The sequence below is a fragment of the Marmota monax genome, unplaced genomic scaffold (assembly GCF_021218885.2).
Source record: "Marmota monax isolate L192 unplaced genomic scaffold, Marmota_monax_Labrador192_F-V1.1 WCK01_AAM20220418_F8-fsc00007, whole genome shotgun sequence".
NCBI lineage: Eukaryota > Metazoa > Chordata > Mammalia > Rodentia > Sciuridae > Marmota > Marmota monax.
In genome coordinates, this window is record NW_026692781.1 from 16,448,181 (window position 1) to 16,461,742 (window position 13,562).

The following is a 13,562-nucleotide window of genomic DNA, read 5'->3' on the forward strand; positions in this document are numbered from 1 at the left end:
TTTTTACTTACTGAATATGTACCATTTTTGTTACATAAGATGTTATCACATTGTTAATTTGTTAATGTGACATGTATTTGTTGGACAAGTTTTTCAGCTTACTTGTATTCATGATAAATTGTAGCTTAGGTACCCACTAGTGTATTTGGCATATTGCAAAAATAATTATTGTTAACAACTATAATTCCTCCCAAATAATAGTATTTGGAAGTATGAATTTTTCCTTGTTAGATATTAAAATGAATATGTTTGGCTCACAAAGTTGTGTATATGAAAATGATACTTTTTCATTTCTAGGACCTTTCCCTCAGTGAACTAAATTGAAATTCAATACCCTACATGCCAAACTATAACATAAACTGCATTCAATGAGATTGATTAAAAATTGGTCCCAATGTTACAAAATATCCTAATTCATTAATTTAATACATTTTTATATGTTAATCCCAACATGAATCTTTTCCCAAAACTTTACCTCTCAACCATAATGCCCCTTTGTTAGGAATGTATTATAATATATGACTAAAATTAACCATTCAACCCCTCCTATAAGACCAATATCAGGAAGATACTGCTTTTGAACAAAAATCAGCCTTAAACTTTTTTTGCAAAGGGATTTTGTTTCATTTTGACCTAATGCCCAGATTGTTGTCCATCCACAAAACATTTTAAACTTTTTAATATTCTTTTGTCTTGTTTTTGAACCCAGGTAATTTGATCTTACCTATCTCTGTAGGCTCTATGATACTACAGCTCCCTTTTCTTCCAAATCTAAACTCAAATGTATCCTACCATTCATATTTACAGAACTTTCATAAAACTAGTGAAGAACATATTTTCAGATTTGTGAAGACCCTAAAGAAACGCTTACTTTTCTGTAGCTAGAAATCCTGAAAAATTAATGAGAAGGCATGAGAGTTTGTGTATATAAAATGAGACTACTAAGTAATATTTCATTATTTATTTCTGTTAATGGTCTTAGAATCAACATGGTAATTTGAGGAAGAGGCATGAGAGGATAGGCTTAATAAAGCTTAAATAGCCTCATAAAGTTTTTTTTTCCCCTCAGATTGTTTGACTTCACAGACACGACTTAGGCTTAGTGGCATGTTGGTAAGCATCCATCCTTTTTGTAAAACTACATCATTATAAGTTGACTTCAAATTTTTTTCATTGTTTCTTGAACACTTAACTCATATTTTTGTAATTTTTCTTATTTTCTGAATGATGTATTCATAGATAAAACTTTCTAAATAATTAGTTGTGTGAAGTACCTTTTCATATGGTGCTTTCATTTGTGTAAGTATTCTACGTTTATTATGAATTCCTCTAGTTATATATTAGTTTTCTTATCGTTTCCAAAATTTGTTTCCTGTTGTTTTGATTTTACTTTGTTATTTCTTATTCTCATATCATGTTAAGAGTTGAAGAATGTGGTCTGTTTGTTGATTATTTAATGTTATGATAGCATGCATTGGCTTGGGAGTTTTCAGTTGTAAAAGTTGGGAAACTTCTATGTGAGCTCAAATAATAAGTCTCTATATGTATGTTGGGTGTAATTTTTGTATCAGATCACATTTAATCATGTTATTCATATCAGTATCATTTAGTTTTTTTCTACTTGATATAGAACCATAATTTCTGAGCAGGCATATTAAAACTTCCAACTGAATGGTTGATGTGTTTCTCTCTGTCCTATTCATTTTTATATAGAGTCCTGCAAGAGGAATATGTCCTAAGAAATTGACATTATATAATTTCTTCATCAGATGAATATCAGAGTATACTTACACAAACCTAGAAGGTGTAGCCTGCTTCACATCTAATCTATATGTAGCCTATTGCTTCTAGACTAAAACTTGCTATAAATGTTGCTATAGGGGTTGTTGTAGCACAGTGGTTAAGTATTAATGTATCTAGCCATAGAAAAAGTACAATAAAAGTATATTATATTGGGCTGGAGTTGTGGCTCAGCAGCAAAGCACTCGCCTAGCACATGCTAGGCCCTGGGTTTGATCCTAAGCACCACATAAAAATAAAATAAAGATGTGTCCACTGAAAACTAAAAAATAAATATTAAAAAATTCTCTCTCTCTCTTTCTCTCTCTCTCTCTCTCTAAAAAAAAAAGTATATTATAAAAGATGGTACACTTGTATTGAACATTTAGTAGGTAATGGAGCTTGTAGGACTAAAAATTTCTTCAGGTAGATAACTTGAGTGAATATGAGGTTTCAGAGCCTTATTATCTACTACTGTATACTTTATAAGACACTAATTTTGCTACAATAAGTTTATGAAAACAATTTCTTTAGTAATAAATTAACCTTAGCTTTCTGTAATTTTTTTTACTTTATACATTTTTTACTTTTTGACTCTTGTAATAATACTTAGCTTGAAACATAAACATTGTACAACTATATAAAAATAGATTATATGAATATTCTTTTAATTTTTTATTGATTTTTGTGTTTGTGGTGCTTATTCTATAAATGTTTTTCTCTTAATTGTTTTCATTTTAAACCTTTAAAAAAAAAAAAAAAACTAAAGCACAAACCCACTTTAGCCTACACCTCCATAATATCAGAAGTGTCAGTATCACTGTCCTTCATCTCCACATTTTCTTCTTCTGGAAGGTCTTCAGGCATGGAGCTATCATCTCTCATAATAGTACTGCCTTCTTCTGGAATCTTTCTGAATCTAAGTGAGGCTCTTATTGAGGAAATGTCATTCTTTTCATAAATATCTGTGACCATCCAATGTAAACCTCTTCGTGTTAGGGTTCATGTTTTCAAACTTTGTAAGGAGCTTAGTAAGGTCTTCAAAGGTTTTACTAGATCCTTAACAGGGAAGTGAAGTTCTTGGGTTCTTCTTTCATTAGATTGCTTTTCACTTGCATCTTTAGTTATGTGTTCACTAAGCAATAGGAATTTTTCAACTGGATCATAATCTTATGGGATCATTTTCCTATATGCTGTTCATTGTTCACCAAATTATTATGCAATGCATATTTATTTATTTATTTATTTATTTTCAAATTTATTTTTTTTTTAAAAATTTTTTATTGTTGGCTGTTCAAAACATTACATAGTTCTTGATATATCATATTTCACAATTTCATTCAAGTGAGTTATGAGCTCCCATTTTTACCCCATATACAGATTGCAGAATCACATCAGTTACACATCCATTGATTTACATATTGCCATACTAGTGTCTGTTGTATTCTGCTGCCTTTCCTATCCTCTACTATCCCCCCTCCCCTCCCCTCCCCTCTTCTCTCTCTGCTCCCTCTACTGACATTCGTTTGTCCCCCTTATATTATTTTTCCCCTTCCCCTCACTTCCTCTTGTATGTACTTTTGTATAACTCTGAGGGTCTCCTTCCATTTCCATGCATTTTCCCTTCTCTCTCCCTTTCCCTCTCACCTCTCATCCCTGTTTAATGTTAATCTTCTTCTCATGCTCTTCGACCCTACTCTGTTCTTAGTTACTCTCCTTATATCAAAGAAGACATTTGGCATTTGTTTTTTAGGGATTGGCTAGCTTCACTTAGCATAATCTGCTCTAATGTCATCCATTTCCCTGTAAATTCTATGATTTTGTCATTTTTTAATGCAGAGTAATACTCCATTGTGTATAAATGCCACATTTTTTTTATCCATTCATCCATTGAAGGGCATCTAGGTTGGTTCCACAGTCTAGCTATTGTGAATTGTGCTGCTATGAACATCGATGTAGCAGTGTCCCTGTAGCATGCTCTTTTTAGGTCTTTAGGGAATAGACCGAGAAGGGGAATAGCTGGGTCAAATGGTGGCTCCATTCCCAGCTTTCCAAGAAATCTCCATACTGCTTTCCAAATTGGCTGCACCAATTTGCAGTCCCACCAGCAATGTACAAGTGTACCCTTTTCCCCACATCCTCGCCAGCACTTGTTGTTGTTTGACTTCATAATGGCTGCCAATCTAACTGGAGTGAGATGGTATCTTAGGGTGGTTTTGATTTGCATTTCTCTGACTGCTAGAGATGGTGAGCATTTTTTCATGTACTTGTTGATTGATTGTATGTCCTCCTCTGAGAAGTGTCTGTTCAGGTCCTTGGCCCATTTGTTGATTGGGTTGTTTGTTCTCTTATTGTCTAATTTTTTTAGTTCTTTGTATACTCTGGATATTAGGGCTCTATCTGAAGTGTGAGGAGTAAAGATTTGTTCCCAGGATGTAGGCTCTCTATTTACCTCTCTTATTGTATCTTTTGCTGAGAAAAAAACTTTTTAGTTTGAGTAAGTCCCATTTGTTGATTCTAGTGATTAACTTTTGTGCTATGGGTGTCCTATTGAGGAATTTGGAGCCCGACCCCACCTACTGTAGATCGTAGCCAACTTTTTCTTCTATCAGACGGCGTGTCTCTGATTTGATATCAAGCTCCTTGATCCATTTTGAATTAACTTTTGTGCATGGCGAGAGAAAGGGATTCAGTTTCATTTTGTTGCATATGGATTTCCAGTTTTCCCAGCACCATTTGTTGAAGATGCTATCCTTCCTCCATTGCATGCTTTTAGACCCTTTATCAAATATAAGGTAGTTGTAGTTTTGTGGATTGGTTTCTGTGTCCTCTATTCTGTACCATTGGTCCACCCGCCTGTTTTGGTACCAGTACCATGCTGCTTTTGTTACTATTGCTCTGTAGTATAGTTTGAAGTCTGGTATCGCTATACCGCCTGATTCACACTTCTTGCTTAGCATTGTTTTTGCTATTCTGGGTCTTTTGTTTTTCCATATGAATTTCATGATTGCTTTCTCTATTTCTACAAGAAATGCCATTGGGATTTTGATTGGCATTGCATTAAACCTATAGAGAACTTTTGGTAATATCGCCATTTTGATGATGTTAGTTCTGCCTATCCATGAACAGGGTATATTTTTCCATCTTCTAAGATCTTCTTCTATTTCTCTCTTTAGGGTTCTGTAGTTTTCATTCTATAAGTCTTTCACCTCTTTTGTTAGGTTGATTCCCAAGTATTTTATTTTTTTTGAAGATATTGTGAATGGAGTGGTTGTCCTCATTTCCATTTCAGAGGATTTGTCGCTGATATACAGGAATGCCTTTGATTTATGCGTGTTGATTTTATATCCTGCCACTTTGCTGAATTCATTTATTAGCTCTAATAGTTTCTTTGTAGAGCCTTTTGGGTCTGCTAGGTATAGAATCATGTCATCTGCAAATAGTGATAATTTAAGTTCTTCTTTTCCTATTTTGATGCCTTTAATTTCTTTCGTCTGTCTAATTGCTCTGGCCAGTGTTTCGAGAACTATGTTGAACAGAAGTGGTGAGAGAGGGCATCCCTGTCTTGTTCCAGATTTTAGAGGGAATGCCTTCAATTTTTCTCCATTCAGAATGATGCTAGCCTGAGGCTTAGCATAGATTGCTTTTACAATATTGAGGTATGTTCCTGTTATCCCTAGTTTTTCTAGAGTTTTGAACATAAAGGGATGCTGTACTTTGTCGAATGCTTTTTCCGCATCTATCGAGATGATCATATGATTCTTATTTTTAAGTCTATTGATGTGGTGAATAACATTTATTGATTTCCGTATATTGAACCAGCCTTGCATCCCAGGGATGAATCCTACTTGATCATGGTGCACAATTTTTTTGATAAGTTTTTGTATCCGAGTGGCCAGAATTTTATTGAGGATTTTTGCATCTAGGTTCATTAGAGATATTGGTCTGTAGTTTTCTTTCTTTGAAGTGTCTTTGTCTGGTTTAGGTATCAGGGTGATGTTGGCCTCGTAGAATGAATTTGGAAGTTCTCCCTCTTTTTCTATTTCCCGAAGTAGCTTGAAAAGTATTGGTATTAGTTCTTCTTTAAAGGTTTTGTAAAACTCTGCTGTATACCCATCCGGTCCTGGGCTTTTCTTAGTTGGTAGTCTTTTGATGGTTTCTTCTATTTCCTCAATTGATATTGGTCTGTTTAGGTTGTCTATATCCTCCTGAGTCAATCTGGGCAGATCATATGACTTAAGAAATTTATCTATGCCTTCACTATCTTCTAATTTATTGGAGTATAAGGATTCAAAATAATTTTTGATTATCTTCTGTATTTCTGAAGTGTCTGTTGTGATATTGCCTCTTTCATCCCGTATGTTAGTAATTTGAGTTCTCTCTCTTCTTCTCTTCACTAGCATGGCTAAGGGTCTGTCGATTTTGTTTATTTTTTCAAAGAACCAACTTTTAGTTTTGTGAATTTTTTCAATTGTTTCTTTTGTTTCGATTTCATTAATTTCAGCTCTGATTTTAATTATTTCTTGCCTTCTACTTCTTTTGCTGTTGTTTTGCTCTTCTTTTTCTAGGATTTTGAGATGAAGTATGAGATCATTTATTTGTTGGTTTTTTCTTTTTTTAAGGAATGAACTCCAAGCAATGAATTTTCCTCTTAGAACTGCTTTCAATGTGTCCCATAGATTCCGATATGTTGTGTCTGTGTTTTCATTAATCTCTAAGAATTTTTTAATTTCTTCCTTGATGTCTTCTATAACCCATTGATCATTCAGTAACCTATTGTTCATTCTCCAAGTGATGTATTCTTTTCCCTTCCTTCTTTTATCGTTGATTTTCAGTTCCATTCCATTATGATCAGATAGGATGCATGGTATTATCTCTACTCCTTTATATTGTCTAAGAGTTTCCCTGTGACATAATATATGATCTATTTTTGAGAAGGATCCATGTGCTGCTGAGAAAAAAGTGTAACTGCTTGATGTTGGGTGGTATATTCTATATATGTCAATTAAGTCTAGGTTATTAATTGTGTTATTGAGTTCTATAGTTTCCTTATTCAACTTTTGTTTGGAAGATCTGTCCAGTGGTGATAGAGGTGTGTTGAAGTCTCCCATGATTATTGTATGGTGGTCTATTAGACTCTTGAACTTGAGAAGAGTTTGTTTGATGAACATAGCTGCACCATTGTTTGGGGCATATATATTTATGATTGTTATGTCTTGTTGGTGTATGGTTCCCTTGAGCAGTATGTAGTGTCCCTCTTTATCCCTTTTGATTAACTTTGGCTTGAAATCTATTTTATTTGATATGAGTGTGGATACTCCTGCTTGTTTCCGAAGTCCATATGAGTGATATGATTTTTCCCAACCTTTCACCTTCAGCCTATGTATGTCTTTTCCTATCAAATGCGTCTCCTGTAGGCAGCATATTGTTTGGTCTTGTTTTGTGATCCATTCTACTAGCCTGTGTCTCTTGATTGGTGAGTTTAAGCCATTAACATTTAGGGTTATTATTGAGATATGGGTTGTTCTTCCAGCCATATTTGTTTATTTATGTTACTAAACATGGTTTGTTTTCCTCTTTGATTATTTTCCCCCCTTTAGTGTCCTACCTCCCACTGTTGGTTTTCATTGTTATTTTCCATTTCCTCTTCCTGTAATGTTTTGCCAAGGATGTTTTGAAGAGATGGTTTTCTAGCTGCAAATTCTTTTAACTTTTGTTTATCGTGGAAGGTTTTAATTTCATCTTCCATCCTGAAGCTTAATTTCGCTGGAAACACAATTCTTGGTTGGAACCCATTTTCTTTCAGTGTTTGAAATATGTTATTCCAGGATCTTCTAGCTTTCAGAGTCTGTGTTGAAAGATCAGCTGTTATCCTGATTGGCTTACCCCTAAATGTGATCTGCTTCCTTTCTCTTGTAGCTTTTAAAATTCTCTCCTTATTCTGTATGTTGGGCATCTTCATTATAATGTGTCTAGGTGTGGGTCTCTTATGATTTTGCACATTCGGCGTCCTGTAGGCTTCTAGGATTTGGGGTTCTGTCTCATTCTTCAAGTCTGGGAAGTTTTCTCGTATTATTTCATTGAATAGATTGCTCATTCCTTTGGTTTGAAACTCTGTCCCTTCCTGTATCCCAATGACTCTTAAATTTGGTCTCTTGATGTTATCCCATATTTCTTGGATGTTCTGCTCATGGTTTCTTAACAGTCTTGCTGAGCTGTCTATGTTCTTTTCAAGTTGAAATACTTTATCTTCATTGTCTGATGTTCTGTCTTCTAAGTGTTCTACTCTGCTGGTAGTATTCTCAATTGAGTTTTTAAGTTGGCTTATTGCTTCCTGCATTCCTAGGATTTCTGTTTGTTTGTTTTTTATAACCTCTATTTCCCTGTATAGTTGATCTTTTGCTTCTTGGATTTGTTTATGTAATTCATTGTTGAAGTGATCTTTCATTGTCTGATTTTGCTGTCTGATGTCTTCCTTGAGACTCCAGATCATCTGAAGCATGTATATCCTGAATTCTTTATCTGACATTCCATCTGCTGCAGCTATTACCTCTTCTAACGTTGAGTTGACCTGCAATGCTTGTGGTCCTTTCTTTCCTTGTCTCTTCATACTGTTCGCGTTCCTTTCCACTTGGTGAAACTGTTGTGCTATTGAATTTTCCCCCTATATATTTATATTGGTCTTGTATAGTTGCAAAGTCTCCCTCGCAGGCGCGGGTGGCGGCTCTGTCCCTCTGCGGGCCGCTAGGCTTGTTCTGTCGGTGGTCACAGTTCTGTCTACTTTGCAGGCGCAGGCAGCGGCACTGCCCCTCTGCAGGCCTCTGGGGCTGTACTGGCAGTGGGTCGCAGGTGCGCCTACCTTGCAGGCGTGGGGGGGGGGGGCGGCTCTACCCTTCCTCAGGCCACTGGGCCTGTTCTGTCTCTCGTTTGCAGGTCTGGCCTGTTCTGATGGTGGTCACAGTTCCGTCTACCTTGCAGGCGCGGGGGGGAGGGGGCGGCTCTGCCTCTCAGCAGGCCGCTGCTCCTCTTCTGCCGGTGGGTCGCAGGCCCGCCTACCTTGCAGGAGTGATTGGAAGCTCTGCCACTCTGCGGGCCACTGGGCCTTTTCTGTCCGTGGTCACAGTTCCCCTACCTGGCAGGCGCGGGGGGTGGGGGGCGGCTCTGCCCCTCAGCAGGCCGCTGGGCCTGCTCTGTGCGTGGTCACAGTTCCCTCTACCTTGCCGGTGCAGGGGGAGGGGGCGGCTCAGCCTCTCAGCAGGCCGCTGCTCCTCTTCTGCCGGTGGGTCACAGGCCCGCCTACCTTGCAGGAGTGATTGGAAGCTCCGTCCCGCCGCGGGCCACTGGGCCTTTTCTGTCGGTGGTCACCGGTCCACCTACCTGGCAGGCGCGGGGGGTGGGGGGCGGCTCTGCCCCTCAGCAGGCCGCTGGGCCTGCTCTGTGCGTGGTCACAGTTCCCTCTACCTTCGCAATGCATATTTATATTTTCACATAATGTATGATCTTGATCAGCATATTCTTTTAGTGGCTATTATTTATACCTCTTTGTGGATCATGGACTTTAAAAAAAAAAAACAAATTGTTTTATCTAACACTGAAATGATTAACTTGATATACTTACATTTCATTCTCAACCTTTATTTCACCCTATACTTAGACAGTGGTTTTTCAACACAATGTTAAAATTCCTTGAGAATCTTCTAAGAATTTATATCAAAACCAGATCTGTCTTAGGGACGGGTGTGGTAGTGCATACCTATAATGCCAGCAGCTCCAGAAGTTAAGGCAAGAGGATCTCCCCTTCAAAGCCAGCTTCAGCAGCAGTGAGGCACGAAGCAACTCAGTGAGACCCTGTCTCTAAATAAAGTACAAAGGAACTAGAGAATAAAGCTCAGTGGTTGAGTGCCCCCCTGAGTTCAGTTGGCGTACCTAAAAACAAATAAAATAAATTTTTAAAAAATAGGTCTCAGATATTAAAAATATTTGAAGATGAGCTCTGAACATAAATATTTTTTGTTAATCTTTTAGGATCGGAGCTGTTAGCCTTTTATATTCTTCCTTTCCAGCAAAGTCTTTGTGTACTTTTAGCATCAAGGAAATGCTGGTCTTAAAAATGTGATGCAAAGTCATCTTTTTCTCTTCTTGAAGCAGTTTCTGTATGATTGACATTATTTCCCCCTCAAATAATATTTTTGTTTGGTAGACTTTAGGGAAGCCATCTGCCTAGAGTTTTCTTTGTATCTATAATCTCCTTTTTAAATCAGATTATTTCCTCTGTTTAGGAAATTGTTTTTGTTCTTACAACTAAATTTTTAAATATACTAGTATATAGTTATACATAATATCCTATGATTTTTGTGGAGTTTTCTTATCTTTCTTTTCTTCTTTAGTGATTCCCACTTTCACTTTCTGATAATGATTTTCTGTACTATCTCCTGTCAACATTAGGAGAAATTTATCAAGCTTTAAAATTTCTACTTTGCATTTATTTTCAATTTTGTTCATTTATGTGCTTTATTTCCTTCCTTCTGCTTCCCTAGAATTTAATTTGCATTTAATTTTTTAAGTTATTGTGATTCAGGCTTTCCTTTGTAATATATGAATTAAACTATGGATTACTGAGTATAGCTTTTAGTTATATTCCATATTTTGAAATGTATTTTTATTACCAGTCAATTCAAAATACTTTATAACCTTTTATTTTTATTGAATTATTGATTATTTAGGACTTAATATCCAAACAGAGGGTTTTTTGTTTTTGTTATTTATGGGCACCTTAATTCTACCCTGGTTAGCAAACATGGTTTCAATGTTTTTAACAATATTCATGTACATCTGAAAAAGTAAATTCTTTAGTTCATAGATGCACACCTGTGTAAAATCAGTTGGGTCAAGTTTAACACTACCATTCAAATATTGATCTTAATAAGTTCATTGTCTGCCTGTTCCGGCACGGAGAAGAAAGTGTCTTAATATCTGTTAATATTTTATTAATTATCCATTGTTATTATGGGTATTTGTTTTTTCCATTAATTCTTTTTGTTTATTTATTTTGAGCCTTCGTCATCATGTGGGTACCAATTTAGAATTGTTATTTTTCGTTGTGATAGGAGTTTCTAGCTTGATGAAATAACTCTCTTCTATAATGTCTCTTGCCTTCAAATCTGCTTTGACTGACATCAGTATGACTACAACTTTCTTTTGGTTAATGTTGGCATTCTGGTATCCTTATATTTAAGGTGTATTTTCTGTAATCGGCATATGCTTAATTTTGTTTTTTTATCAGTTTTCTTACTCCATTTACATTTAATATTATTCCTGATATATTGTGTATATTTACTGTCATTAGTTTTCTGTTTGTCCCACCTATGATATAATCCTTTTTCTTTCCTCTTTGCCTCCTTTTAGGTGAGTCAAGTGGTTTAATTTCATTTCTCCTCACTATCATCTCTTTAGTTACCAGTTTTTGTTTTTGTTTTGTTGTTGTTTTGTTTTTTTAAACTGTCCTCTTAATGAATACCCTAGAGCTTACAACATGTCTCCCTGACTTAACCATTTCCTGGATAGGGTAGCAAGAGACCTTGAACACAAATTTCTTTATTACTTCTGACACTTTGCCAGCATGTATTTTTAATTTTACTTTTCTTTTTTCTAGTTATTTCTTATATGCAGTTAAGGGAATGCATCTTAAGTGTATAGCTTAGTTATTCTTATGTATGTTCCCAAATAACACCATCTAAATCAAAATTATCATTTCTGCTTTTAAGATTTTTGATTTTCTGAAGTTTTGTTATGATTTGAATAGATGTTTACTTAAGATTTATTGGACCTCTCTAATCGATAGGTTAATATTTTCAAAGTTGTAGAAACTTTTCAGCTATTATATCAATTATTATTAATGTCCCATTCTTTGTTTTTTGGAATTGCACTTGAATGTATGTTACTCTTCTATTTGTTTACTAACTTGAGTAGTCCAGAAGGTTTTTTCAGTAACTTGAGGTTCCGAGAAATGTACTTTTCGTATAGGACATTAGAGCACATTAAAGTAACTCAGCCACCAATAGGTGAACACTGGGAAGGTACTAATTTAAATGTATGCTGTAGACAGAATGTCTGATAAACTATGATACATATTGAAAGTTCAGTAATAATGACGACTCTTAAACAAGTCACATTTGATTTTTAACCTAAAAGATTATTGAGCAGCCTGTTTTCTATTTTAAAAAAATGATAAATTTAGTTTTTTGTAGATTTGTACAAATTCTAAAAAGTAGATGTTTAACATCAGGGGAAAATGGAAAACTGTATTATCTCAGGTTATTGAGTACTATTTATAAAGTTGTAATTTTATAATAGAAATGTTGGGTTTTAACTTTTTCTTAATTTACAACGTAGTGTGTTTTTTGTTTAACATTTTTAGGATGGCCTTGTTAACGTAGGATGGATGGACTGTGCCACCCAGGACAACCTTTGTAAAAGTTTGGATATTACAACAAGTACTACTGCTTATTTTCCTCCTGGAGCCACTTTAAATAGCAAGGAGAAAAACAGTATTTTGGTATGAATAACTTTAAGGAAATTTCTTTATTTATAAATGTGTACATGCACACACATTTAAAAATGTATCCTTTTATAAGCAGTTAGCAAGGAAATGAAACAGTTTATATGGATCATTTCATTAATTAGAATATGTAAATTCTTGGGATTTTGTTTATTATATACTTTAGTTTAAAAATAATCCTTATAAAGTTCTTTACAAACTGGCATTTGTATTATACATTTAAAACCATTATAGTTTTAAACTTCAAAGATATGGTTAAATGAAAGAGTGTTTTTACCATAACAATGTATTTCATAAGTTTTTATTTTTGTATTTTCTAATGGTAAAAATGTAGATCCCTAATAGGTTTGGCTAGGACCCAGTTATGTTTTTAAGTACCCTATGGGATTCTGATGTAAACTCAGATCTAGAAATTTGGAAATCTGATACAGTTCACCTCCCTGTGTTTCTGAAGCAGGAAACTTGAGACTCAAGCTAGTTGTCGAGGAAGTGAGCTAAATAATGGGATTTCCTGGGGACTCCCAAAAGAATATAAAGAAGAATAATAAAATATAGAAAACTGAAAGAAATTTGTCTTTAATTCTGCTTTTTAAATGTTGATAATTATAACACATACTCATTTCAGAAATTCATGCACAGTACAGAAATATATAAAGATCCAACATTTCCTAAAATTCAATCACTTGTGGACAACCACCATCAAGTCCTGGTAAATACCCTGCAGATCCTTTACATATACACTCTATAATGACTGGTCCATAGTTTATGGCTCAGACCTTTGCCCTGCACTCCAGAAATATTATATACATGCATGGATATGTACACATATGTACACTGCCTTTCAGCATCTCCCGAGATACTAGGCAATATGTCAGATTTAAATGCCTATAATTATCTTGCTAATACTCCCATATATAAATCTGCTTCTCCCCAATTTTCTCCATTTCAGTTTATGAAAACTCTGTCCTTTCTCTTTCAGGCCAAATATCCTGCAGTCAATTTTGATTGCTCTTTTTCTCGTACCCTATAACCAGTTTGTCAGTAAAATCTGACTATCTTTAAGATGTTTTATAATTTGCCTCTATGGCTACAGAGTACTTATCACTTTATAACATGCTGTAATTTATTTACTTTTCTATTATTTTTCTCCTGCATTAAATTTTAAGTTTATATTTGTTCACTGGTGTATACCAAATGCCTAGAAGTATTCTGGTGATTATTGTGT

General features: G+C 35.1%; 1 protein-coding gene across 1 annotated transcript in view; it reads left to right on the plus strand.

Annotated features, from left to right (window-relative positions):
* The window catches only part of Dnajc10 (DnaJ heat shock protein family (Hsp40) member C10), a 55,041-nt gene that overhangs the window by 11,805 nt on the left and 29,674 nt on the right, over positions 1–13,562 (plus strand). Inside the window, exons 9-10 of the mRNA XM_046447446.2 lie at positions 1,070–1,113; positions 12,197–12,334. Coding sequence (XP_046303402.1) covers positions 1,070–1,113; positions 12,197–12,334 — 182 coding nt within the window. The remainder of the gene's footprint in view (positions 1–1,069; positions 1,114–12,196; positions 12,335–13,562) is intronic.